The sequence below is a fragment of the Tursiops truncatus genome, chromosome 10 (genome assembly GCF_011762595.2).
Source record: "Tursiops truncatus isolate mTurTru1 chromosome 10, mTurTru1.mat.Y, whole genome shotgun sequence".
Lineage (NCBI taxonomy): Eukaryota > Metazoa > Chordata > Mammalia > Artiodactyla > Delphinidae > Tursiops > Tursiops truncatus.
This window is the reverse complement of record NC_047043.1, coordinates 98,814,310-98,840,862: the sequence shown is the minus strand read 5'-3', so window position 1 is coordinate 98,840,862 and position 26,553 is coordinate 98,814,310. Positions and strand designations below refer to the sequence as shown.

General features: G+C 46.1%; 2 protein-coding genes across 7 annotated transcripts in view; one reads left to right on the top strand and one right to left on the bottom strand.

Annotated features, from left to right (window-relative positions):
• Window positions 1-10,190, top strand: part of NR2C2 (nuclear receptor subfamily 2 group C member 2) — an 83,197-nt gene extending 73,007 nt beyond the window's left edge. For 3 of the 4 annotated variants that reach the window (XM_033865483.2, XM_033865485.2, XM_033865484.2), the window contains 2 exons: window positions 1,131-1,236; window positions 4,202-10,190. In XM_033865483.2, coding sequence (XP_033721374.1) covers window positions 1,131-1,236; window positions 4,202-4,376 — 281 coding nt within the window. In that variant the 3' untranslated portion in view covers window positions 4,377-10,190. The remainder of the gene's footprint in view (window positions 1-1,130; window positions 1,237-4,201) is intronic. The other variant, XR_004528661.2, reaches the window with a different exon arrangement.
• Window positions 3,318-26,150, bottom strand: MRPS25 (mitochondrial ribosomal protein S25). 3 transcript variants are annotated; one of them, XM_019933692.3, is made up of 6 exons: window positions 25,888-26,150; window positions 21,226-21,332; window positions 13,369-13,456; window positions 10,403-10,493; window positions 6,838-6,901; window positions 3,318-6,209 (listed from the first exon to the last, which is right to left on the bottom strand). In XM_019933692.3, exons 1-6 carry the CDS (start codon window positions 26,019-26,021, stop codon window positions 6,163-6,165), a joined length of 531 nt encoding a protein of 176 aa, XP_019789251.1. In that variant the 5' UTR covers window positions 26,022-26,150; the 3' UTR covers window positions 3,318-6,162. The 3 variants fall into 3 exon arrangements, with proteins under 3 accessions (XP_019789251.1, XP_019789253.1, XP_004332550.1); XM_019933694.3 differs by having other exon boundaries at window positions 3,318-5,728; XM_004332502.4 differs by lacking the exons at window positions 3,318-6,209; window positions 6,838-6,901; window positions 10,403-10,493 and adding an exon at window positions 12,468-12,732 and having other exon boundaries at window positions 25,888-26,141.
• Between the last annotated feature and the right edge of the window lie 403 nt (window positions 26,151-26,553).

Sequence of the window (26,553 nt, the reverse complement as noted above, 5' to 3'; positions counted from 1 at the left end):
ATCATCTGTATCCTAACTAAGCCATTGGCTAAATAAGACTACAGCAAACAAAATTGAGTACACATTTGGCCCTCTGTATCCACGGGTTCCGTATCAGTGGATTCACAACCGTGAATCAAAAATATTCAAGGAAAAATATATTCCAGGAGTTCCAAAAAGCAAAATTTATTTTGCCACGCACCAGCAACTAGGTACAACTATTTACATAGCATTTATAATGTATTAGGTATTAGAAGTAATCTAGAGGTGATTTAAAAGTATACGGAAAGATACGTGTAGGTTATATGCAAATACTATACCATTTAACGTAAAGGACATGAGCATCAGTGGATTTGGTATCCATGGGGGGGTTCCTGGAACCAATCCCCTGTAGATACCGAGGGATGACTATACTACCACCCAGTGTCCTTTTTTTGTTTTGATTTGTTCTGTTTTGCTCTTTGCTAATTTTTAGGTATGTTAGCACTTATAATCCAGTACAGATTGAAACTGCACAAGTTTACCCACAGTCTCTGTAGGGCAGTAGCAGCAGCAGCTGCAGGGCATGCCAAAAGGTGTGGTCACAGCAGATGAAGAAGAGGCAGCGGGACTGTTGGTGGAAAGTAAGGGTCGACCGGGCTGGCCTCACTCACTCCCCGTCAGCTCTTCTCTCTGAGCCACCTGAGAGGCCACTTGGTGACTGTTGTCCTTGACAGCAGGGGTGGACCCAGCTTAACCTCTCTGTCCCACTGCCCTGGTCCCCTACTCATGAATAACAAAATAGCTAATAAAAGTGGGAGACACTATGTGATTAAATATCTAGAGAGCAGATGATAATTTCTAATTTCATGTGGTATATGTTGTCTGGAGTAAGGAAGGAAGCCACAGGTCTAGAACCAGCCCCAGTGGGGCTGCTGAGGCTGGTGTGAGCACCCAGGGGCCACACCTCTCCTGGGAACCTTCAGGTGTGGCAGAGCACAGAGGAAGAGCCAGTGTTCTAGCAAGAGTATCCAAACTAGACCAGCCTTCAGAGCTCAATCTATTGCACTTGAGAAATTTGTCAGAAGTTTTACTAAAAATAAGTACTGAGACGTCTGCAAATGAGGCTTTCCAAATACAGAAGACAATTTGGGGTACTTTTATTTTTTCAGATCATCCAGGTTTGACCAGCACAAGCCAGATTGAAAAATTCCAAGAAAAGGCACAGATGGAGTTGCAGGACTATGTTCAGAAAACCTACTCGGAAGACACCTACCGGTGAGGCACACGGGCACGATGGGGGCGAGGCTGGATCTGTAGCTGCAGATATCAGTTACATTGGCCTTCCCATTGCTGGCAGCCTGGTAGAGCCTCCATTTGATCACACTTTAATTCTTGCATTTTACGGCTGAAAATGGAGTGGGGAGGGTCAGGAGTCCTAGGCCATCCCAGTGTTGCTGGGTGACTGGGTGAGACCTTGGGTTATTGCTCTTTAATTTGAGGGGTTGGGAGCCGTGATCTCCTTTGGGGCTGATGTTGTGTGTGAGATGAGTTCTTACGGAGACTCCGCTTGTCCAGAACAGTCGGCAGCTCTGCCCGCCTGCCCCGCATTCACTGAGGAGACGGTGCTAGACAAAAGGGTTTCCTTGACAGAAGCCAAATCTGACCCCTAGAAAGAGTGACTGGGTTGGACAAAGTAGTAATTTAATCCTCACATAAACTGATTTTTTCAAGTTCCTTTATTTGGGTGAAAATTTATGATGTTTGGGCAGCAGGAAAAAAATGTTATCTGTATGCCTTTCTCATGCAGCTTTGACCAGGAAAGTTGTTCTGAAATAGGGCAGAATGTGCTGGCAGGCTTTCCCTCCAGCTGAGGAGTGGAAGAGCTCTTTCCTCGTGACCTCTTCTAACCCACTGGAGGCTATGTGAACTTCTGGGGCCTGTCAAGCATAGTGTTTCCCTCCCCACCTTCCCCCATCATGTCCTCTGCAGACAGACCTCAGTCAATAGGTGCCCTGTGGGCCTGAGTGCCCCAGCCCCCGGGGGACAGTTTCTCTGGTGTGACTGGGGGCCTGTGGCGGGCCTGGCTGGCAGAGAGCCTGCCTCTGCTTTAGGCACGCCACCATGGCCAGACACAGCTTTTGCCAAAGCAGGATCCATTTTCTACTGGAGTCACTGAAGACCTCACAATGAATCTAGAATGGTTTCAGTCTCATTGCATACAAAGTGGTAACACACCCACACCAGAGCTCATACAGCCAGGCGTGTGGGCGTGCTGTCCCCTGAGGAGGCTCTGGGCCCAATCCACACAGAGCCTGTGGCCAGAAGAGGCTGAAAAGGCTCCTCTGGGGCTGCTGGCAGAGCACCAGCACACAAGAATTGCCTTGACGATGGCAGCTCTCTGGCCTTTGAAAGTACATGTTTCTGAAAAATTCCTGAATCACTACTCCTGGTCCAGTCAGGGACCCTGGGGGAGAAGAGGGCAAGCCAGGTAGGTGATTTGGGGCCAGAAATGAGAGCAGGGGCGCTCTCTCATAGCACTCGGGAACACTCAGTTCCCAAAGAAAAGGCCCTAGAATGGTTGCGTCCTGTTTATACAGTCATTGCTTTACTCTGTCCCATCCTTAGGCCTTTTCTCATGCTGTTTGTTCCTCCTGAAATCCTCTCCCATCCTTTGCATCTCTGCTGATAGGAACCTTAGCCAGCGTCTAAGGCCCAGCTAGATATCCTCCCTGACTGGCCTTTGCTGACTTCCCGAGACCCTTCAGCCTGTCGGCCCCTTGGCACCTTTGGGTGCCCTGCCAGACACCATGGCTGGGCAAATGGATGATGGTGCTGGAATACTGCTTTCATAATACAAATATATTTTCCCCTTTCAAAAATAACGTTCAGTGTAGAAAAAATTAGAACATTCTGGAAAGCAAAAAGAAAACTTTTAGCTCTTTGTAAATACCACTTCCCTGTTAACGTTTTATGTATTTACTTCCAGTAATTTCTTAGTATGTGCAACTGGAATCAGAAAATAGAAAATAAGGTTTCGTGACCTTTTTTTCACTTAATATTCAGTGGGCATGTATACATTCTTCTAAATCATTTTCCATGGCTAAGGAGATGCCATAATTTCATCATTTCCCTACTTATGAAAATATCAGTCGTTTCAAGACTGGGCTGGCCTGCAGTTTGCGTCCTGGTGCCCACCGCTCTGGGTGCTGGCTATGGAAATGGCCCATCCACGAGATGCTTCAGATAGTGTTCAGTGACCTGCCAGGACAGGGTCATGGTGTGCCCTCCCGGGGTTCCTTCCAAATAAAAATCTTATTGCTTTATTTTTAATTACAATGCTAAAAGAACACTGGAAATTAGAGCAATATAGAAAAAGTTTTAATTGATATAATCACTTCAAATCCCAGTACCCAGAGGTCAACCATTAGCATTCTGGTGACCATCCTTCCAAGTACTTTATTTACACACATACGTACAAAGGAATATACGCAAGTGAGGTCACGCTGTACTTGCTGTTTCACATCCTCTTTTTTTTTTTTTTTAATTTTTGGCTGCCTTCGGTCTTCGTTGCTGCGCGCCGGCTTTCTCTAGTTGCGGTGAGCGGAGGCTACCATTCGTGGCGGTGCGCAGGCTTCTCGTTGCGGTGACTTCTCTTGTCGCGGAGCACAGACTCTAGGCGCGCAGGCTTCAGTAGTTGTGGCACGTAGGCTCAGAAGTTGTGGCACACGGGCTTAGTTGCTCTGCAGCATGTGGGATCTTCCTGGACCAGGGCTTGAACCCATGTCCCCTGCATTGGCAGGCGAATTCTTAACCGCTGAGCCACCAGGGAAGCCCTCACATCCTTCTTTTAAGTTTTTATTCAGCTGTATGTCATGGAATTCTTACCAGTGGATATAGACCTTTATTATCCTCTTTAATGAATATGTAGTGATTCATTATATGGAGGCACCATACTTTATTTTAACCTACCCTCCACTGACAGGTTTTCAGATTTTTCATTTTGGTGGGGCTGAGGAGAGTCGTTATAAACAATGAAGGGAACATATCTGTACATAATCTTTGCACTCATGATAAACTCCTACAAGAGGAACTGTTGAAATCAGAAAAGCAAGGGTGGGACAGTGAATGTGTTTGTTTGGTTCAGTTCCGAGCAGTGCAGACAGGGCCCCTGGGAGCCTATCCAGGGTGAAGTCTGAAGTGCAGCGAACCCCCCTTTCTCTAATGACCCTTCCTCTTACAGGTTGGCCCGGATTCTCGTCCGCCTGCCAGCACTCAGGCTGATGAGCTCCAACATAACAGAAGAACTTTTTTTTACTGGTCTCATCGGCAATGTTTCAATAGACAGCATAATCCCCTACATCCTCAAGATGGAGACAGCAGAGTATAACGGCCAGATCACCGGAGCCAGCCTATAGCGCACACCTCACACCTGCCGAGGAGCACAGGATCCGCCCAGGACCGCTCAAATACAAAGAAAATAAGTAGTGGTATTTTGGTATGTGCAAATATTTCCAGTATCTTAGCTATTTCCTACCTGGTTTCTTCTTATCTGTTAATCCCAGACAGTAGCAACTAAAAGACTAGTAGGATCCTTTCCTGCCATAAGAAATGTTTTAATGCCTTTTGATGAAGCAGCAGATTTTGGAACAATCTTTTAACTCAGTTTTTATTTAGAAATTCTCAAAGGGCAAAAAAAAAGCAAAGTTTTATGTCAGAGACTAGTTAAAGAAAAAAGAACCTAAGAGAACAACAGTATGTGTGTATATATTAAAAACGTCCTTGGAAATAATAGCTACTAATTACCAGGGTAATGATATTAGCACTTTCTAAGCACTTCTTATCAATGTGTAATGTTAGCAACATCTTGCCTGTGTGCAGGGCAAATGGAAAACTGTGTATGTCTTTTGCCGAAATACTAATGATTTCTGTGAAAATGCAATAGGGTTACAGGAGACAATCATTTATGCTTAAGGAAGGAAGGCGTCATTCCTAACTGTACGCACATGTTGCTGGTGTAGAGCTAAATTCCCGGGAATGAATGAAGATGCAGCTTATTGTACGTGCAGTCAGGGGGAGTGTGGTGGCACAATCGTGGTGACCTGAATTCGAAGCTTCCTCAGCCAGAGCTGATGCTTGTCAGGTTCCCTGACCTCTGGTCCTGGTCTGTGACGGGCATCTGCAGGCTCCTCTGAACTCGGGCCTCTTCTGGTGACTGGTTCTCAGAATTGGATTAAACCAGTAAGATGTTAACTGCCAATTCCTGCAGCAACTGAAAACATCCACGAATCACCTCCATCACTTACAGCAGTTGGAGCGTTCTGACCAAAAAGTGCAAGGTGAGCATTCTGAACCCTTGCCGGGACCTCCCGACTACAGTGTGGCGGGGGGTTGCATGTTTTTCAGGTGGAGGAGTGCGAGGGCTCCCTTCTCAGCAGTTTCCATCCCAAATAACCCTTGGGAAGGGCCTGTGTTCCTGCACTTCGGTCCGAACTGGGAGGTGGACTGTGGTGCGGGTCTTGCTGCCTGCCCAGGCAGCAGGTGTGGTGGAGCTGAGTGGCATGTTTCTCAGTGTCTCCAGGCTCAGCACCTCTGTCAGCAGGTCCCTCAATGATCCTGGCGTACCACGCACTTGGGTTCCCCCGGTTGTGCCAGCAGACGAACTCTGGAGCGTTTTACATGATGGATGTAGAAGCAGGCTGCATGCTCCTTAAAAACAACCTTTAATCCCCAAAGTTATCATCTTCTTTCTCCTTGTAAGTGATAGTGACTATTGTTTACAAGAACAGAATGCGGTTATTGGGAAGTTTAGTCGGAGAAAAGCGCCCATAGTTCCCCTGGTTGTGAAGCAGCAGCTCACATTTCCATTTGGGAAAAGTAGCAAGGCTGCCTCAGGTACCTGTACTTTCTTTCTGTGTAGCCCAGATTAAGAAAATACAGTGTGAGGCTAAACTTGTATTTCTGGAACCTTTTGATCAGATGATACCCCAAAAGACCCCAGTGCACTCACTCCCCTGCCTCCAGGCATCCACGGCCGTGTAAAGCTGAGGAGAGCAAGGTGGGTGCCGGGCTGCCGCCACGGGCTTATGGCAAGACGGGACTCTATTCCGCAGTTGGCGGCGGCACTTATGGAAGTCATTAGTGGGAATCAGTGGGAACAGTGTCTCCAACTTGGAAATTCCTGTTTGGATCTGATTATGTCATTTATCGTTCATGCCTTGGGAGCAAATTTTGGAGAATAGTGGGGGTACCTGTTATAAAATAATGGGAAGGATTTAATTTTGACAGCTTAAATTTTTGGTTTTCTAACTTTGAAGTGATTTAAGTTTCAAAATTAAGGCAAAAAGTGGCTAAGGATTTTCGCAGAGGGTATTTTGTAGCACTTGTGTGCATCTTACATAGCGAGTTGCCTGTTTTTCTGTTCTTTTGACTTTGGATGTAAGCATGTCTGTTGATCCTGTAGCAGCTCCCTGGGAACACGTATTGTGTCACACATCTTTCAGGTCTGAGCTCTCGGTGATGGTGAAAAGGTCCACACTGGCCGGCTGCCCTGGGCGTCCTGTGTCTGTGAGGCTTTTACACTCAGGTTGCTAAGGTATGAGGGCAGCTTAGCCAAGACCTAGACTGAAGTCTCTGCTGGGAACAGAAGGTGGTACCAGCAGGGAGCCAGTGAACACCTGGATAAGCATATGCCCCACTCCAGCAGGACAGCTCGGGAGAAAAGCTGATTCTAAGCTGGTCCTGCTCCCTGAGTCCCTTCACTGCTGATGGCTGATTCTAGTGGACCATTTTGGGCTTTGAACACTCCTCATTAGTTTCCTAGATCCCCTTGGCCTTACTTTGAAGTGGACTTTTCCGTAAAAATCAGCTCCACACTACCTGAATTCTCGCCACTCCAGATCATCTCAAGCCTTTGACAGCAGGTCCATTCTCTCTTGTCAAACTGGTTAAAAGAAACCCAGAGTCAAGAATTATTTAAAGAGATTGCAAGTAAATATTTGGGCTCAACTTTGACCAGGCTTTTAACCCTTGTTAGTAGGTTTTGAAACTCTGATTTAGTACAGTGAGACCAGCCCTGAGTAGTCTGCATCTGAGTGAAATAAGCCAGGATCAGGATTCTTTGCCACGAAAATCCTGGCCCAGCCACCCCTCCCTCCGTGAGGAAAGTACCTAAGGGAGGTGGGGACAGACGTACACCACTGCTTCGTGACGAAGTGGGCTCTTTTCCATCGGTATTTCAGATAATGTTGGACAGTTATCTATTGAAATTTGTGGAGTTCATTACATATAATCATAAAACAGGACCGGAAGAGATGTAGAAAAAGACCAAATTACTCAAGCAAATATTTTCCATGTTATTCCTTGAAAGTATTTTTAAGGAAGTATGTTACCACCCTTCTGATTTGTGTGTGTGTGTGTGTGTGTGTGTGTGTGTGTGTGTGTGTTTGGGGTGGGGCGGGGAGGCTACCTTATTTATTGTCTAACCTCTGCCTTGAGGCTGTGGTCAGGGTTCTTTTGTTGTTTGAGTTTTTATATTTAATTTCAGGTGTAGTCACTTGTAAGATGTTATGTAATCGCCCTCAAGAGGGATCGTTTTCTAGCCTGTCAGCGTCAGTATTAAATGCAGACTCTCTCCCAAGGTGGTGGCAATGGACACGGCTACCAATGGCTCCCTGATCGATGTGGCGGCAGCACCCTCGCTGGGGCACAGGGCTGTAGCCACACTGCATACTGGCTTTCTAGCTTGTTTGGGGGTAGCCACGGCAGGGAGCCAAGAACTAGAAGGGCTCTCATTGTACCTAGTGCTCTTTATCCTGATCCTCTGAGGGAACACCAAGCAGAGCAGTCTTGCTCCCAGCCCTGCCCTCTGCCTGACAAGCAGCCTTTGGATGGGGATCCAAGTTCCAGGGCCTGATCAGATTAGAGCCTGGAAACGCATTGCCCACTTTCCAGTGGAAGTGGCCTTATGTGCAATGGGGCTGAAGGTGACATTACAACTCTTCTGAGTCCAGGTCATGAAAGGCGGCATCTTCTGATGCTCACCTTTATTTTGGAGGATGGTGCCCTTCAAAGCCTGCAAAGGCCGGAGAAAGCAGGGCACACACTCACATCCTTCACTGTCCCACTTCCATTCGCCATAGATTGTGCGGCTCTTGGAAAATGTCTTAACTTTGATGTAAATTTGCAAAGCTAGCTCCGCATCATGACCGAGTGGGATGAGTCTTTTGTACACAGAGTCCTGGGCCTCCTCACCTGTGCCTCCCACCAGCAGGCACTTCTGTGTGTTCAGCCCTGGGGTCCCTTCGGCGGCATTGTGTGTGTACAGATTTATAGGCTTGTGTGACTGACTGAATGTACATGTGTTTATACCTTCTCTATATGTACAGTGTATATAGCGTATGTGTACATAGATGTATATATTATGTATACAGACATGTAGCCACGTATCCAGACTTTCCTTTTGTTTTACAGAGAATCTATGATAGAGTTTCTACAGTAAATTGATGTGGGTGTTCCATGGTCCCCTCAGCAGGATGGATTTGCTGAGACTTTAACTCCATTTTCCTTTGGGTGAGCCTGGCTGGGAAAGGCCCTGAGGTCAGTGTCCACTCTGCACCAGGGCAAGTTCCAGACAGAAAGGCCCTGGCAGGATAACATTGCTTCTATTCTCTAGGAAGCATGAATGTTGATGGCTGATTTCTATGGTATACAAATTACAAATCTTAAATTATCTAACTGTATATATAGCATGTGAACGAAATCCACTGACCTTATTCCTTTCTATGAATTATGATTCTAAAATTTTTAAATTTCAGATAAAAATTGCATTTTTATACAGATGTATACCCTTAAAGCTACAAATGCCAAATTTTCCTTGTCCAGGTCTATTCTGAGGAATTTTCCCATTAATCGGGCTTTAACTGAGATATAGCACTCAGGAGCCAGGGCCCAGCCCAGCAATAGTTGCTCATGCACCTGGTAAGCAGAGACCTGAATGGTGGGAAGGTTGAAAGCTGGCCTGCTGAAAGAAATCACTGGATAACTGCAAAAACTCACATAATCCACAGGTTGCTTTTTAAAAAAAATAAGCTTACTGAAATGTTTGAAAATACTTCATTGAGACCACAGTACTCGGTGCCTTTTGTGAGATGGTGGGTCGTTTAGCCTTCAGCTTCCCATAGCTTTGATGTGACAAAAGCTCCTGCTACTTCACTGGCCTCATCCCACAGTGATTGTTCGACCTTTCCCGTGTCCTTGCCTGTCGTGACAATCGCACTATTTGAACGTGGCTCTCCAGTTAAAACAAGTGGAAGCCTGACAGTCTCTAAATGAATCTTTAAAAGTGTTCCTTTGGGGCTATTTACCTTAACTTTAATCTAAGAATAATTAAACTGTGAGTTTAAAAAAAGTATCTTGGGGGTGAGGAATGTCTGAGATATTTTTAATGCCCAGCTATACTTTCAGTTAAGAAGCCAATAATAATTCTGAAATGCTGGGAAAAAAGGCTCAGCAATATTTATCAATTGACAGACTGTGATAAAGCTTAACACTTGGATAACAATTAGAAATGGTAGTCTTTACATTAAAAATGGCTTTTCTTTAGGAAAGTGTAGTCAATTATCATTTTAACAACCAGAGCACTCATGGATTCTAAATGCTGCTGCCACACACAACTCAAGTGCTGGAGTATTTTTCTACACTCTCTCCGTTCTCCCAATTATCTTGTAAACCAGTGTTCAACTAGTTTTATAACTGAAAACTGCACATTTTCATAGTACAAACCATAGTTTTTACCTGTAGTTTGGAGCTGTCTGTTAAAATGTAGCTGCACTACCAGCCCTTTCAAAAGAAGTGTGTTAAAGGAAAATTTGGGTGTTAGATTTTTGGGACCGTTTCTGTAACCTCTGCCCTTCACAATATAGAAAATATTGTTTATGCCATCGCATTTTAATTCCAGGTTTAAAATCTGTCGAAAGCTGTATAGCTTGAAATCAGCTGTGTTTATGCGACGGCATTTAAAAAACAGCATGTTCTTTTTAAACTGAATTTTATATCTAATCAATGTCTTCAGTCTCGAAGAATTTGCATTGTTGTGTTTGTATATAGAGTATTGCAGTGCATGAGTTAGCTTTATGCATTTTATTAAATGCTGTTTCAATGTGGCATTATTGTTGTGGCTTAATACTACTACCTAAAAGAGGTTTATACTATTAAAGTGAATTAAAAACTAATGTGCATCCTGCTCCTCATTTCTCCTCGTAATAGTAACATCGGTAATGCCTGACCCCCAGAGGCACCCAGAATGCTCTGCCTGAACCCCAGGTAGGTGGCAAGGAGGCACCCTGGTCGTCAGACCCCTACAGCTTGCACCCCACCTTAGCCTTGCCCAAAAGTGACTTAGCCCTTGATGGTCCATTTGATTGGTCCACTGGATTGTAAATACCTTTAACGAAAATGCTGGCGGGACCATCCCCTCTGCGTCCTCCCAGTGGAGCCACTCCTTGGTATGGTGTCCAGAAGCCACGCAGACTTTCCTGGAGCAGAGCAGAGCACAGCTTGGGCCTCCGGACGCACAGATCACTGGCACAGACAAATGTGCACAGAGCCAGGCCTCAAACCGGCAGACGCTTCCTGTAAGGATATTTGCTATCCAGGGTAAAAACGTCGTCTTAAAGTTTCAGAAGTTTAGAACTTGCTCATTATGTCATCTGACCTCTCATTTTACAGATGAGGATTCTAAGGTCCAAAGTCAGATTCATGGCAGAACCCACAGGCAGCCAAATAGCTTTAAGTGGCTTTGCCAGGTAGAACTCAAGATGAGAAGAAAACTGGTCACTTCAGTAGAACAAGGCCAAAAACCATCTGGTGAACACTGCTTATGCAGACAGAATTAAGAAAATGTGTCAATTACAAGATCCTCATATGAGAGGACTGGGATTGACATATACACTTATATAAAATGGTAACTAATAAGAACCTGCTGTATAAAAAAATAAAATTAAAAAAAAGATCCTCATAGCAATCTTCTCTACTAATTTCTTCCCATTTTTGTAAATTTAAACCCATCTTTTTACCACTAATAAAGTAGGAAATAGATGACAAAGGAATAATGCCCCCCAGTGGTGTTTATCTCCATGCATGTTACCTGCTACCTATAAAATAGTCCACACAAACAGTAACAGCAGCACCATCGTGTCAGGCACTGGACATTTATTCTCTCTCTAAAGAGGGGTCAAAAACTAGCTTAGTTCAGGGCGATCCTCCTATTTAGCAACCCTGGGGGCGCCCTGTGGACCATGGAGGGAAGGGCCATTTCCGTAAGTCCTTCTGTCTCACTAGCTCTGGAGACAAGGCCAAGAGGAACCAACTCTTTCTGAAAAGCCCAGTCAGCCACTGTGAAGGCCATGGCTGCCACCAGCTGGGAGCAGTATCAGAAACATGGCAGGAACTGAGACCAGCACCCAGGGAGGGATTAGGATGGGGGACAGGTTTTTCTAGCCGCCCTCAGAAATGGTGACGGGGGAGAGAGCACCAAAGTGTTGAATTTCAGTTAAACAACCCTCATAAGCCTGTGGTCATTCAGGACAGCTACCCATTATACATCAGACCCACATGCCCACCTCCCCCCAACCCCGACGTTTACACCATCACCCCGAACACAGGTCTGGTACAAAATCACATAACCTGAGCACCATATGTGAAAGGAGCCAAACTTCCCCCATTTAATGAGGTAGTCTGCAACACTTATATAAAACATCCCAGTCGCACACTGGGACAAGGACTACCTTTCTTCCCATCTCACAGGGAGCTTTTGGCTTCAGCCCAAGTCCTTCACTCCTAATCTTAAGGTGACCCTAGAGGGCCCTGGTGTCTCCTGAGGAATGAAACCAATACAACTGAAGTGACAGCAACATCAGTGTCCTGTGAGGAAAGAACTCCCAGGCAGACCCCCAGTGACACCTCACACCCTCTTCCAAACCTCAGTAAATGAAGGCTGACCAAGCCAGAGGGTAGCGCCCTCCACCAGGGGGCGCCCTCTCCTTGCCAGGGAGGCAGGTCTGAGCCTCCACTGGGACCTCTTGGCCTCTGGCACAGCCTCGCCCCAGTGGTCAGTTGGCTTTAGTTTAAAAAGCGAGCGCTGCACACAGGCTTGCCCTGGGATTTCTGAAAAATCCCAAAGAGCCTGACTGGAGAGGACGTCTATACCACCAGCCAGACAGCTCCGGCCAGACCGCGACGCGGCAGTTCTTCATTATTCTCCAGAGCAAGGCCTGGAAGAAGAGTCGAAGCCAGTAGAGACCAGGAAAGGGCTGCAGGACTGAGACGAGATGTCACCAGGCTGCGGCCTTACACCTTCCCTCCCTACAAAGGCCTATCAGACTGGATTCATGCCACACTGCTCAGTGATCCTGAAGCATTTATTGCCCTGATGGCGCAGGGTGTTCACTGGGCAGCTTGGCTACAGCCCAACTCCTCCCCTCCCCGCCATACACTTTTACACAAGTGTGTAAAGGAGACCCTTTTATTGCAAAGAGATTTTCAGTCTTTCGGGGAATAGGACCAGGGGCTTTTCTGGGGCCTCAGTCTTGGGCACTGGCTTTCAGAGCTGCTTTGTACTTCCCTGTCATTTCCCTGGGCAATGGCACCAGGCCCGGGCAGGGTACCTGCCCCTCCACCTCACAGATGCACTCCCGCAGGCAATACTTTCGGGGGCCAAAGTGGGCTGGGTGAGAAAGCTGTTTTTTCTCCTGCTCCTCTCTCTCGAGGGTTTCCCTGCCAAAGAACACAGACAGCAACAAGGCGTGGGTGACACAGCTCCAAGCTGCTGGGAAGTGGGGGACTTCTCAGCCGTGAGCCCCAGCATCTGCCAGGGAGACCTCCTACGCTGCTCCCTACTCCCCCCGGGCCTCCGGGGCTTGGGAGTGCGCAGGAAGGCCTGCACCCTGGTGAAGGGTAGCAAGGGGTGACCCCAGCTCTGAGGACAGGCAATCAGGACCAAGGGGCCTGAAGTGCCTTCGTGCGCTTTCTCAAGACAGACTTTCCCATCTTCCCTCCCTCCATTCATGGGAAGAAAAGGAATGTGTCACAGCAGGCCCTGGGGTTGGTCACCCACTAGCTCCAAGCTGAGATTCCCCAAGAGGGACATGGTCACAGCCACAAGGGCGCACATTTCAGATGCCTCTCAGCTTCCCGTGGACCCAGGAGGAAAGGACCATCTTTGTCTTCACGGTGCAGGGAGCTGCAGCTCAGAGGTTCAGGCGCACAGACTCCGGCCCACTCTCTGGTCAGCATCCGAGGCTCCTGCCAGAGTCCGCCCTCTCAACACCCCTCCCAGCACGCCCATCTCCTCCCTCTCAAATCTCTGGGCCAAGACGTTTGCACCTCTCCAGGTCAAGCCCAACAACTCACTCATTCTTCCCCAGAATCTTTTTGATGTGCTCCATGATCTCCTTATTGCTCTTGGTCTCCACGTCCACAAGGACTTGCTCCCCGGAATCTGGAAACAGGAGGAAGAGGGAAAGAAAGCTGAGAACACAGCAAGGCACTCCCTGGCCTCAAATGGTGGTGATTTGGGATTTGCTTTTAGAGGAGAAACATTTTAATGGTCAAACAAGTGTTTATGTAACCAATTATGCTGCCCTTTTTCCGTATTTCTTTAGATGTGAGCACACATAAACTTTAGGTATGTACAAAAGCATGCATACTATTTTAAATAGAAACTCCATGTTCATGGATAGAAAGATTTAATATTGTTAAGATGGCAATCCTCCCCAAATCAGTCTATGGATTCAGTCAATCCCTATCAAAAATCCTAGCAGGTGTTTTTGTAGAAAACTGAAAAATTGAGCCTAAAATTAATGCAGAGGACCCAAAACAGCCAAAACAACCTTGACAAACAAGAAAATGGGCGAACATTCACTTCCCAATTTCAATTTTACCACAGGCTACAGTAATCAAGTCTGTGTGGTACTGAGCAAAAGAACAGCCTAGAGCAATGGAACTGAACTGAGTCTAGAAATAAACTCTTACTAAATTTATGGTCAACTTATTTTCAGCAAAGATGACAAGACAACTCAGTGAGGAAGAAGAGCATATATCTGATAAAGGACCTGTAGCCTGACTAAAGAACTCTCACAATTCAATGTCAAAAAGACAATCCAAAGAAAAAATGGGCAAAATATCTGAATAAACATTTAACAACAACAAAAATGGATAATAATAAGCACATGAAAAGATACTCAATATCATCAGTCATTAGGAAAATACAAAATAAAACTACAGTGAGATATTAAGGTGGCTAAAATTTTTTTAAACACAATACCAAGTGCTAGTGAGGATGCAGAGTAGCTGGAACTTTCCTAAATTACTAGTAAAAATGCAAAATTTTACAGCCACATCAGCTAGTGAATTAAGACACACACAAAAATAATTAAATGATTGGAAAGGAAGAATTTTATTTGCAGATGTAATGACTGTGTATGTAGAAAATCCTAAGGAATTTAGAAAATAAAAACTTCTAGAAATATGAATTACCAAGATTGCAAGACACAAGGCCCATGTACAAAATCAGCGGTACTTCTACAAAGTTGTTTGGTGCTAACCAAAGAACTGAAAAATGAAAATTTTAAAAATAGCATTTACAGTAGTCACAAAACATACTCAATATTATTAAAATGTCCAGGGACTTCCCTGGCAGCGCAGTGATTAAGAATCCACCTGCCAATGCAGGGGACAAGGGTTCGAGCCCTGGTCCAGGAAGATGCCAAATGCCACGGAGCAACTAAGCCTGTGCACCACAACTACTGAGCCCGCGTGCCTAGATCCCATGCTCCGCAACAAGAGAAGCCACTGCAATGAGAAGCCCACGCACCACAACAAAGAGTAGCCTCCGCTCGCCGCAACTAGAGAAAGCCAGTGCATAGCAACGAAGACCCAGTGCAGCCAAAAATAAATTTATTTTTTTAAATGTCCATTATCCTCAGTGATCTATAATTCCGAACAAAATCCCAGCAAGCTTTTTTTCTAGAAACTGGCAAGCAGATTTAAAGTCAGAATGGAAATGCAAAGAACCTACAAGGGCCAAATTAATCTTGGAAAAAAAAGGGGGGGTGGGGAACAAAGTTGGATTTACACTTCCTGATCTTAAGACATATTATGAAATACAAAAACCAAGACAGTGTGCTATTAGCATAAGGACAGACATACAGCTCAGTTAAAGAGGATGAAGAGTTCAGAAATAAACTCGAATAGCCAAAACAATCTTAAGAAAGAAGAACAGAGCTGAAGGAATCATGCTCTCTGACTTCAGACTACACCAGAAAGCTACAGTATTCAAAACTGCAAGGTACTGGCACAAAAAAAACCAGACACATAGACCAGTGGAACAGAACAGGGAGCCTAGAAATAAACCCACGCATTTATGGTCAATTAATCTACCAGAAAGAAGGCAAGAACATACAATAGAGAAAAGACACTCTCTTCAATAAGTGGTGCTGAGAAAACTGGACACCTACATGTAAAAGAATGAAATTAAAACATTTTCTAACACCATCTACAAAAATAATATGGATTAAAGACCTAAATATAAACACTAGCTACCATAAAATTCCTAGAAAAAACATAGAACACTCTTTGAAATAAATCGCAGCAATATTTTGGGGGGACCTGTCTCCTAAAACAAAGGAAATAAAAGCAAAAATAAACAAATGGGACCTAATTAAATTTAAAAGCTTCTGTACAGGGGCTTCCCTGGTGGCGCAGTGGTTGCGAGTCCGCCTGCCGATGCAGGGGACATGGGTTCATGCCCCGGTCCGGGAAGATCCCACATGCCGCGGAGCAGCTGGGCCCGTGAGCCATGGCCGCTGGGCCTACGCGTCTGGAGCCTGTGCTCCGCAATGGGAGAGGCCACAACAGTGAGAGGCCTGCGTACCGCCAAAAAAAAAAAAAGCTTCTGTACAGCAAAGGAAAACATAAAACAAAATGAGGGACTTCCCTGGTGGTCCAGTGATTAAGACTCTGTGCTCCCAATGCAAGGGGCCCAGGTTCGATCCCTAGTCAGGGAACTAGAGCCCACATGCTGCAACTAAGAGTTCGCATGCTGCAACTAAAAGTTTGTGGCAACAAACACCTGGCACAGCCAAGTAAATAAATAAATACTTCACCTGATTAAAAGATGGGCAGGAGAACTGCATAGACATTTTTCCAAAAGGAAATGCAGATGGCCAACAAGCACATTAAAAGATGCTCAAGATACCTAATCATCAGGGAAATGCAACTCAAAAAACCACAATGACATATATCACCTCACACCTGTCAGAATGGCATTCATCAAAAAGACCACAAATAACAAAGGTTGGTGAGGATGTGGAGAAAAGGGGACCCTTGTACACAGTTGGTGGGAATGTATACCGGTGCAGTATGGAGGTTTCTCAAAAAACCAAAAATAGAACCACCACATGACCCAGCAATTCCACTCCTGAGTATATACCCGAAAAAAACCACACTAATTCAAAAAGATACATGCACCCCAATATTTAAAGCAGCATTATTTATAATTGCCAAGCTATGGAAGCATCCTAAATGCCCATCAACAGATGAATGCATAAAGGTGTACTATACACACACACACAATGGGATATTACTTAGCCATAAAAAAGAATGAAATTTTCCATCTGCAGCAACATAGATGGACTTGGAGGGCATTATGCTAAGTGAAATTAAGTCAGACAGAGAAAGACAAATACTGTATGATAGCACTTATTTTTGGAATCTAAAAAATACAACAGACTTGTGAATATAACAAAAAAGAAGCAGACTCACAGATAGAACAAACTAGTGGTTACCAGTGGGGAGAGGGAAGGAGGGAGGGGAAACATAGGGGTAGGGGAGTAAGAGGTACAAACTATTATATATATATTTATTATATATAAAATAAGCTACAAAGATATACTGTACAATATGGGGAATATAGCCAATATTTTACAACAACTATAAATGGAGTATAACCTTTAAAAATTGTGAATCACTACATTGTACACCTGTAACTTACATAATATTACTGTACATCAATTATACTTCTTTTTTTTTTGCTGTGCCATGCAGCTTGCAGGATCTCAGTTCCCTGACCAGGGATTAAACCCGCTCCCTTGGCAGTGAAAGCACGGAGTCCTAACCACTGGACCTCTAGGGAATTCTCCCATTTTAACCAGCTTAAAGTGTAAAATTTGGTGGTTTTTAATGCCTTCACAATGTTGTGCATCCATCACCACTATCTAGGTTCCAGCACTTTCTCATGACTCCAAACAGAAACCCTGTACCCATTAAGCAGTCACTTCCTATTCCCCACACCACCCCAGCCCCAGCCCCTGACAACCACTTCCTATCCCTATGGCTTTGTCTGTTCTGGACACCTCACACAAATGGAATCATACACTATATGGCCTTTTGCATCTGCCTTCTTTCCGTTGGCATGTTTTCAAGGTTCATTCGTGTTGTAGCATGTGCCAGTACTTCATTTCTTTTCATGGCTGAATAATATTCCACTGAGTGAATATACGGATTTTGTTTATCCATTCATGGTCAATTTTTCTGACAAAGGTGCCAAGGAAATTAAATAAGGGGAAGCACTGTCTTTCAACAAATGGTGCTATAACAGCTGAATATCCCAAATCTAAAACACCTAAAATGAACCTCAATCCTTATCTCACTTAATACACAAATAACGAGATCATAGACCTAAATGTAAATCTAGGACTCTCCCAGTTTTGAAACACAGGAGAAAAATCTTTGTGACTTTGGGGTAGGCAGAGATTTCTTGGACAGGACATAAAAAGTACTAAACATAAAAGAAAACAACTGATAAGATGGAATTCATCAAAATTAAAATTTCTGCTCTTCAAAAGACACCATTAAAAAAATGAAAAGGCAGCCACAGACAGAAAATATTCACAATACATCTCACAAAGGAACCGAATACAGAATATATGAACAACTCAACAAGAAAAGAGCCCCCACTTTTTTTTTTTTTTTTTTTTTGCGGTACGCAGGCCTCTCACTGTTGTGGCCTCTCCCGTTGCGGAGCACAGGCTCCGGACGCGTAGGCTCAGTGGCCATGGCTCACGGGCCCAGCCGCTCCGCGGCATGTGGGATCTTCCCGGACCGGGGCACGAACCCGTGTCCCCTGCATTGGCAGGTGGACTCTCAACCACTGCACCACCAGGGAAGCCCCCCACTTTTTTTTTTTTAATGGACGAAAGATCCAAACAGACTCTTTACAAAAGAAATAAATGAATGGCCAATAAGCACATGGAAAGATACAGGGAAATGCAAATTAAAATGTCAAGGAGATATACAGGCACTGGAATGGCTGAAAAGACTTATGTGATGACAAGAATGGCCCCCAAAGATACCCCCACCTAGTCCCCCAGAACTTGTGAATATGACACCTGACGTGGCCAAGGGGCCTCTGCAGAAGAAATTAAACCTAAGGACCCAGAAATGGGGAGATTCTCCTGGATAATCTTACAGTCCCATTAATCACAAGGTCCTTAAAGTTGGAGACCCTCCTGGGCTGTGGTCAGAGGGACGTGTGACTGTTGGAGAGGGCCAGACACGAACACAGCTGGCTTCGAGGATGGAGGAAGGGACCACGAGCCAAAGCATGTAGGGGTCTCGGGCTTCCCTCGTGGCGCAGTGGTTAAGGATCCGCCTGCCCGTGCAGGGGACACGAGTTCAAGCCCTGGTCTGGGAAGATCCCACATGCCGCAGAGCAACTAAGCCCATGCACCACAACTACTGAGCCTGTGCTCTACAGCCCGCGAGCCACAACTACTGAAGCCCGCACGCCTAGAGCCCATGCTCCGTAACAAGAAAAGCCACCGCAATGAGAAGCCCACGCACCACAAAGAAAAGCAGCCTCCACTCGCCGAAACTAGAGAAAGCCCACGTGCAGCAACTTAGACCCAACACAGCCAAAAATAAGACAGAAAGAAAGAATTTAAAAATAAATAAATTAAGAATGTGGGGGCCTCTAGAAGCTGGAAAAGGCATGGAAATGGATTCATCCCTAGCGCCTCCAGGAAGGAAGGCTCTGCGAACACCTTGATTTTAGCCCATGTTGGACTTCAAACCTACAAAACTAAGATGAGAAATCTGTATTGCTTTAAGCCACCAACCTCGTGGTGATCTTACAGCAGCCACAGGAAATGCAGATGAGCAATAGGACCAGTTTGGGTGAGGATGGGGGGCCAGCAGGACCCCTCACCCTGTGGACTGCAGAGACAAATGGCATAACCATTTTGGAGGCCTGTCTGGGTGGTTTCTAAGGTCACGTGCCTATTCTGTGGCCCAGCAAGCCCATCCTGAGCCTGTGCCCAGGAGAACTGAACACCTAGGTCCACAGCGACATGCACCTTCCCAAAACCACCCTCGGCAGGCAGCCGCTAACACCCACCTCGAGCAAGACCCTCCTTGCAGGAGTCTCTGAGACCCGCTGCAGCAGCAGCAGAGCCAAGCCCACCCGGCTCTCCCAGGTCCACGTCCAGGACCTGCCGCTTCTGCCCAACACGCAGCCAGAGCTTCCTACCGACCAGCCCCGACTTTCTCATCTGAGGCGTCTCCTGGCCAGACCTCCTTCCAGAGATGTCAGACGTGCTTTGCCATCTGAAGACTCCCTGCCTGCCCCCCATCTCCAATAAACCTCATACTTGTAGCTCTGTCTTGGCATCTATAGAAAACCCAAATGTTCATCAACAAATAAATGGATAAACTGTGGTATGTTCTGATAATGGAGCACTATGCAGCAATAAAAATGAGTAAGCTACTGATACACATAACGTGGATGAATCTCAAAAAGACAAGTGAAAACCAGACACAAAAGAACGTATACTGTGAGATTCTATATTAGGTTCTGAAACAAAACTAACTAGTCTATGGTGAAAGAACTGCTAACAGAGGGAATTCCCTGGCGGCCCCAGTGGTTAGGACTGTGCTCACTGCTGAGGGCCTGGGTTCAATCCCTGGTCGGGGAACTAAGATTCCACAAGCTGTACAGTGCGGCCAAAAAAAAAAAAAGAACTGCTAACAGTGGTTGCCCCTCTTGGGACTGGGAACTAGAAAGCAGTACTGGGAGACTTTTTGGGTCTTCACTGGGAAACAGTGACACAGGCCCGTCACATCTATCAGAACTCATCACTCCATGCACATGAGACCTGTCCATTTTATTATGGGTAAATTATACCTCAATAAAGTTAATTTTTTAAAACGCCAACACGAAATATATACACGAAATTGCCAACGACCACCATTCTCCTCGCCTCCACCTTGCTCTATTTTTCTTTTCTCCATAGCACTCATCTTCTAACAAACCATGTTATTGAGTTTCTTGTTCATTCTATCTCCTCCTGCTGGAATATCATCTCTACAAGGCTAGAGATCTTTGTTTGTATGGCCCCCTGACACCCCAAGCACCTAGAACAGTGCCTGGGTCCTAACAGGAACTTGATACATATTTGCTGAACGAATGAAAGAACATCATCATTTTCTTTCCTGACGAATTTCCCAGTCTATACTTCATTTGATTCTCATAACTGTGTAAGGAAGATGTTTTGCCTTCCCCTAGAAATATGTAAGTGGGAACATTACTCGCTCAGGATCAGAATGACTGAGTAGAGAGTTGGGCTAGAATATATGGTCTTCTGACTTCCAGGCACTGAGCCCAATTTAACTGAATACATCTTCATGTTTGCTCCTCACAGGGACAGGAGAGCATCATGTAAATGCATATGGTCCATAGAGGACACACGCAGGCACATACACTGTTCAAGAGAATGTGGCCAGCACTGAGAGACGTGCCCTGAGAGAAGGGAGAGTCCAATCTAAGGTGTAGGTAAGGTTTCCTGAGTGAAATGGTGCCCAAGCTGAGTCCCAAAGGATTTATTTTTTAATTAAGCAAAGAAAAGTAGAAAGGGGATTTCCAGCAAAGGAACCGACATGAGCAAAGGCAACAAAGCACAGTGCAGCAAGGGAATTTGGAAAGACTAGCCCATATGACATGAGGCTATGTAGGAGATGTGGCAGCAACAGGAGATGCGGCTGGAGAGGGACAGACCAGATCTGTGCAGTCACTGTGTGCCAGGTATAACAGCCAAGGTGACAGGACCAACGTAAGTTTACAAGTGCTCCCATCTCAGCCCCCGCTGACTGCCACACAGGAGGAACACGGGAGGCAAGTCAGGCCTGGGCCATGGCAGAGGGCCCTGCGCTCACCTAAATAGAACCGCAGGAAGGGTGTTGGCGTCATGTTCTTAAACATCATGATCTGTACCCAGGGGTTCTTATACTGGATCTGAGGTATGTTGAAAAACACGAATTTCCTGCAAAACAGAAGAAATTAAACCCATGAGAGTTTTTAACCTAAAATTGTATGCACCTGTATGTTCTTCTAAAGAGAAAGTCCAGAACTCTCATCAGATTCTAAGAGGACCCTGCCCCCCCGCGAAAAGGTGGAGGTAGGAAAAGCAGGTCTCAGGAATCCACTAACGTGTTGTCTGAATGTGGGTGTTGGGACTCTTGGTTTGTCATTTTAGGGAAAAGAAATCTATATTCCTACCTCATGTTGCATATTAGCCTAAAACTCACCAAAACAGAAGTATAAATATAAAAATGAAACCATGAAATGTCCTCGGTCTTGATTGGTGTGACAGCTGCAGTGTACTCATATGAGAAGCTGTGTATCTACAGGTGAGCACTTTATGTAAATTATACCACAATTTAAAAATAAATGAAACCATGAAAACAAACATGGGGAATACTTTTACAATCAAGGAGTGGAGAAACCTCTAAACTCAGAAGGTTTAAAACACAGATAAATTTGATTACATTAAAACCTTTGCAAGGGATTTCCCTGGTGGCACAGTGGTTAAGATTCTGCCTGCACCTTTGCAATTAGTCTCTTGATTAAAGCCTCCCCAATAACCCGAATTTAAATGCATTCTCTGCTTCCTGCTGCCACCCTGCTCCCCATACCAGACGATGGAAAGGTGCGAGTGGTACACGGGTAGAAGCGTGGTTGCCTGGCTTCACCACTTCCCAGCTGTATATAACCCAGAGCAAGTTACTGCTGTGTGCCTCAGTGTTTATGCCAACGTGACGGCAACGCAGGACAACCAGTCCAGATAGCAGCTTGTAGTTTAGTCTCAAGAAGAAAAAGATAGGATCAACAGAAGGTCTGACTGTGTGACATTTGCTTGGGGAGATGTCCATAATTGGGGCAGAATCTGCAGTTAAAACAAAAGCAATGACAATAACTCCAGGGAAAACAAAAAACTGCAAAAACAAAAAGGAAAAATAATCAAAGTATTTGACTCAACTGTGTACAGTGTTTACAAAGTCATAATAATTGAACAGTGAATACTGATTTATCCAAAATTCTTAAAATATGACTATATTGGGAGGATGGGGGGGCGTCGAGTAGTATGCATGTGCTGCGGTAGGGAACAGCAATGCTTCTTGAAGAGCTAAATCCTTGCCTTCCACAGTGACAAGTCAACAGATAAAGCCTAAAGCTAAGAAAGTAAGGAGCTCTCTAAGTATGGTATTTAACTATATGGGAGTAAAACTCTAATCAAATGGTTAGAGTTGAAAGTTGTTGCCTCTGGAGGATATACAATGGAGAAAAGACAGCCTCTTCAATAAGTGGTGCTGGGAAAACTGGACAGCTTCATGTAAAAGAATGAAATTAGGGCTTGCCAGGTGGTGCAGTGGTTAAGAATCTGTCTGCCAATGCAGGGGACACGGGTTAGAGCCCTGACCCGGGAAGGTTCCCGCATGCCGCGGAGCAGCTAAGCCCGTGCACCACAACTACTGAGCCTGCGCTCTAGAGCTCACGTACCACAACTACTGAGCCCGCGTGCCACAACTACTGAAGCCCTGTGCCTAGAGCCCGTGCTCCACAACAAGAGAAGCCACTGCAACGAGAAGCCTGTGCACCGCAACCGAGAGTAGCCCCCGCTCACCACAACCAGAGAAAGCCCACATGTGGCAGCGAAGACCCAACACAGCCAAAAATTAAAAAATTAAAAAAAATAAATTTATATATAAAAAGAAGAATGAAATTAGAACACTCCCTAACACTATACACAAAAATAAACTCCAAATGGATTAAAGACCTAAATGTAAGACTAGGCACTATAAAACTCTTAGAGGAAAACATAGGAAGAACACTCTTGGACATAAAACACAGCAAGATCTTTTTTGACCCACCTCCTAGAGTAATGGAAATAAAAACAAAAATAAACAAATGGGACCTAATGAAACTTAAAAGCTTTGGCACAGCAAAGGAAACCATAAACAAGACGAAAAGACAACCCTCAGAATGGGAGAAAATATTTGCAAACGAATCAATGGACTACAGATGGCCAAGAAGCATATGAAAAGATACTCAACATCACTAATTATTAAAGAAATGCAAATCAAAACTACAATGAGGGGGCTTCCCTGGCGGCACAGTGGTTAAGAATCTGCCTGCCAAAGCAGGGGACACAGATTCGAGCCTGGGAAGATCCCACATGCCGCAGAGCAACTAAGCCCGTGCACCACAACTACTAAGCCTGTGCGCCTAGAGCCCGTGCTCCACAACGAGAAGCCACTGCAGTGAGAAGCACACACACCGCAACGAAGAGTAGCCCCCACTCCCCAGAACTAGAGAAAGCCCACGCACAGCAACAAAGACCCAACGTAGCCAAAAATAAATAAATAAATAAATTTTAAAAAAACAACGAGGTATCACCTACAATGAGTATCACCTCACACGGGTTAGAAAGGGCATCATCAGAAAATCTACAAACAATAAATGCTGGTGTGGAGAAAAGGGAACCCTCTTGCACTGTTGGTGAGAATGTAAATTGATACAGCCAATATGGAGAACAGTATGGAGGTTCCTTAAAAAACTAAAAATAATTACCATATGACCCAGCAATCCCACTACTGGGCATATACCAAGAGAAAACCATAATTCAAAAAGACATATGCAGGTCTTCACAACTAGAGAAAGCCCGCGTGCAGCAATGAAGACCCAACGCAGCCAAAAATTAATTAATTAATTAATTTTTAAAAAACGGCCAGAAAAGTAAACTGCCCTGGGTCACATGACCAGTAAGTCAAACAATCAGGGCTGTGAGCATTGGGCTCCATCACTATCAAATTCACCTGGATCCTGAGGCACAAGGCTGGACACAGAACTCAATAAATTCCAGCAGCTGTTACTTCTCCCATTGCATCTTGAGGGCAAGAACACCTGGCAGAGGTGAGGAGGAACTTAGCTCTCAGACTCTGAATAAGGCAGCTCCCCACACACCCAGCAAATACCCTAAGACTTGCTAGCCCGGCGCTGTACTGGCCACTGGCACTTGGAATGGAGGGCCAGATGAAGTGCTGAGGGCACATGAACAAGCAAAGAAAGGCCGGTGGGGCTACAAAGAGCAAGTCTGACAGGCTCAAACCCGAAGGGCACCGGTGGGACAGTCAAGCCCTTATCACTAGGAACAGTGAAACACAGAATGGCTGTTTGGCTCCTATTTACCCAGAGAGTATGAAAATACTTGAGCATGCGAGTATGTGCAGGCCTATTTTGATTGGCTGACCATTTAAAAACCAAAGATTTACATAAAAATCTGAATTTCTGGCTCCTTGACAGGTCAGAAATTCTCCATGGAGCCCAAAGAGCTAAGATGTAGCCAAGCAGTGAATGGCCCCGTGAGGCAGGGCACGTTTTCAGTTTACTGCAGGCCCATCCAGACTGTCTCTCTCCTTTGTTTGTACCTGCCTGGCCTCTGCCCTGTGACTCCTGGTGCGGATGGATGGATGGATGGATGCAAAATTGGTTACGCAGGAGTATCTGGGTGCCTATTCAGCCCTAAGACTGAGTCTTCTAGGAAGCCCTCATCCCAGCTGACCCCACGCAAGTAGGTTCAAGTTCTTGCGTTGACCTGTGGAAAGCAAACGGCTAGGGGATAGCTGCTGGCTCTCCTGAACAGCCCTGCACTGAAGGCCGCGCCATGGTGGGACCACCCTCCACAGGGAGTTGCTCTCCAGGCTCACTCTGATCCATCCCACACACCCAATCCCAAAGTTTCTGTAAGACAGGCCTTGAATTCCCAGCAACAGCACGAGGCACTCAGTAAATTTATGCCTAACACCTGAAAAGCCCAAAGCACTGCTGCTGCCTCGAGGTTCAGTTCAAACCTTTCACTTGCAAGATCCATTCAATGAATCCCAACTCTGCTGCGGGCTGAAAAGCATTAAGGAGTTGGGGCGGGGGCCGCTGCGCAGCTCACAGTCCCTTCACTCTAAGGGTCACGAGTCCTTCGAGAACGAAGCCCCCTTTCAGAACCGCCCCCTCACCAGCTGACTATGGTACCCTGGACAAGCCAGTTCCTTAACCTCCTGCGTTCCTTCATCCCTGGAGTGAAGAGAACAGCGAGGTTTATGTAGAAATCAAACGAGCTAGTGCACGAGGAGCATTCAGAAACGCGCTGCACGTACGAGTACTCAATAAATGCCAGCAGCTGTTACCCCTGCCACTACACCCCCAAATCGGCCCTGAGACATAGGTATCACCCCGGTCGCAACACTGAGGAAAAGCAACTCTCCCAAAGCCAGCAGGTGGAAGAGCCCGGACCCCAGCGGGTCGGTCGCCCCGGGCTGGTCTCCACCCGGACCGCGCGCCGCCCGCGGGGCACGGGTGGCTGAGGAGGCTTCGGCCTCCCCGTCAGCGCCGCCCCCACCCGGCGCGACGAGGCCCTGAGGTCCTCTTCTGCTGTGGAACCCCGGGGCAGCTGCCCGTCCGTGCAATGGGGGCCCTGGCGCCAGCGCAGCGCCGGGTCTCAATGACTCGCAAGTTATTGGTGGGACCCGGCGGCTCGGACTGACCTGGCGCCCTCGCCCAACTCCCCGTGCGTATTGTAGTTCACCGTCATGACCTTCACCGACTCCTTGAACACTATGTCCCCCTGGCCCAGGTACTGCAGGGTGCGGAGTATCGGGAAGCGGCCCTTCATGGACATGGCGGCTGCGGCGGAGGGGCCGGACCGCCGGCCGCGAGCCCAGCAACGCGTAGAGACGAGCTAAACTGACGCCGCCCGGGCGGCCCTCTCGCCGCTTCTCCTCAGCGCCGATTTCCACTTCCCGCGCAGACTCACAGGAGACGCTTCCCGGCGGGCAGCGCGCGCGCCGCGGAGCGGCCTGGGACTTGTAGTACTGGCTGGCAGAGTTTTCCTTAGGCGGGGGCGGTGGGAGCCGGCACGTACGCCTAAGCGTTAAAGCTCCTGTTGGAACGTTAAGGTTTTCACGATTTGTGAATCAAGTCTTTCTCCCCTCCGCCAGGGGAAAATATTTTATATAGGCTCAAACTCAATCATTCAGACAACAAACTTACAGTAGGAAATAATTCAGGAGAGCTGAGTTTGAACACCAAGTCGGCTAGTAACTTTCTGTTCAACCTCAAATATGTCAGTTTTGCTCTAACTTCTCCAGTTTTAAAGTGAAGGGTTAGAACTAAGCAATTTCTAACATTGACTTAAAAAAAAAAAACAAAAT

Bases quoted from the DNA above. Each gene is read 5' to 3' on its own strand.
- MRPS25 (XM_019933692.3), bottom strand. From the start codon at position 26,021: ATGTCCATGAAGGGCCGCTTCCCGATACTCCGCACCCTGCAGTACCTG. The intron at 21,333-25,887 runs GTCAGTCCGAGC...TCTGTTTTGCAG, and splicing joins GAGTTGGGCGAGGGCGCCAG to GAAATTCGTGTTTTTCAACA. The intron at 6,902-10,402 runs GTATTTACAATC...TCTTTTAACCAG, and splicing joins CGCCAGCATTTTCGTTAAAG to TTTGACAAGAGAGAATGGAC.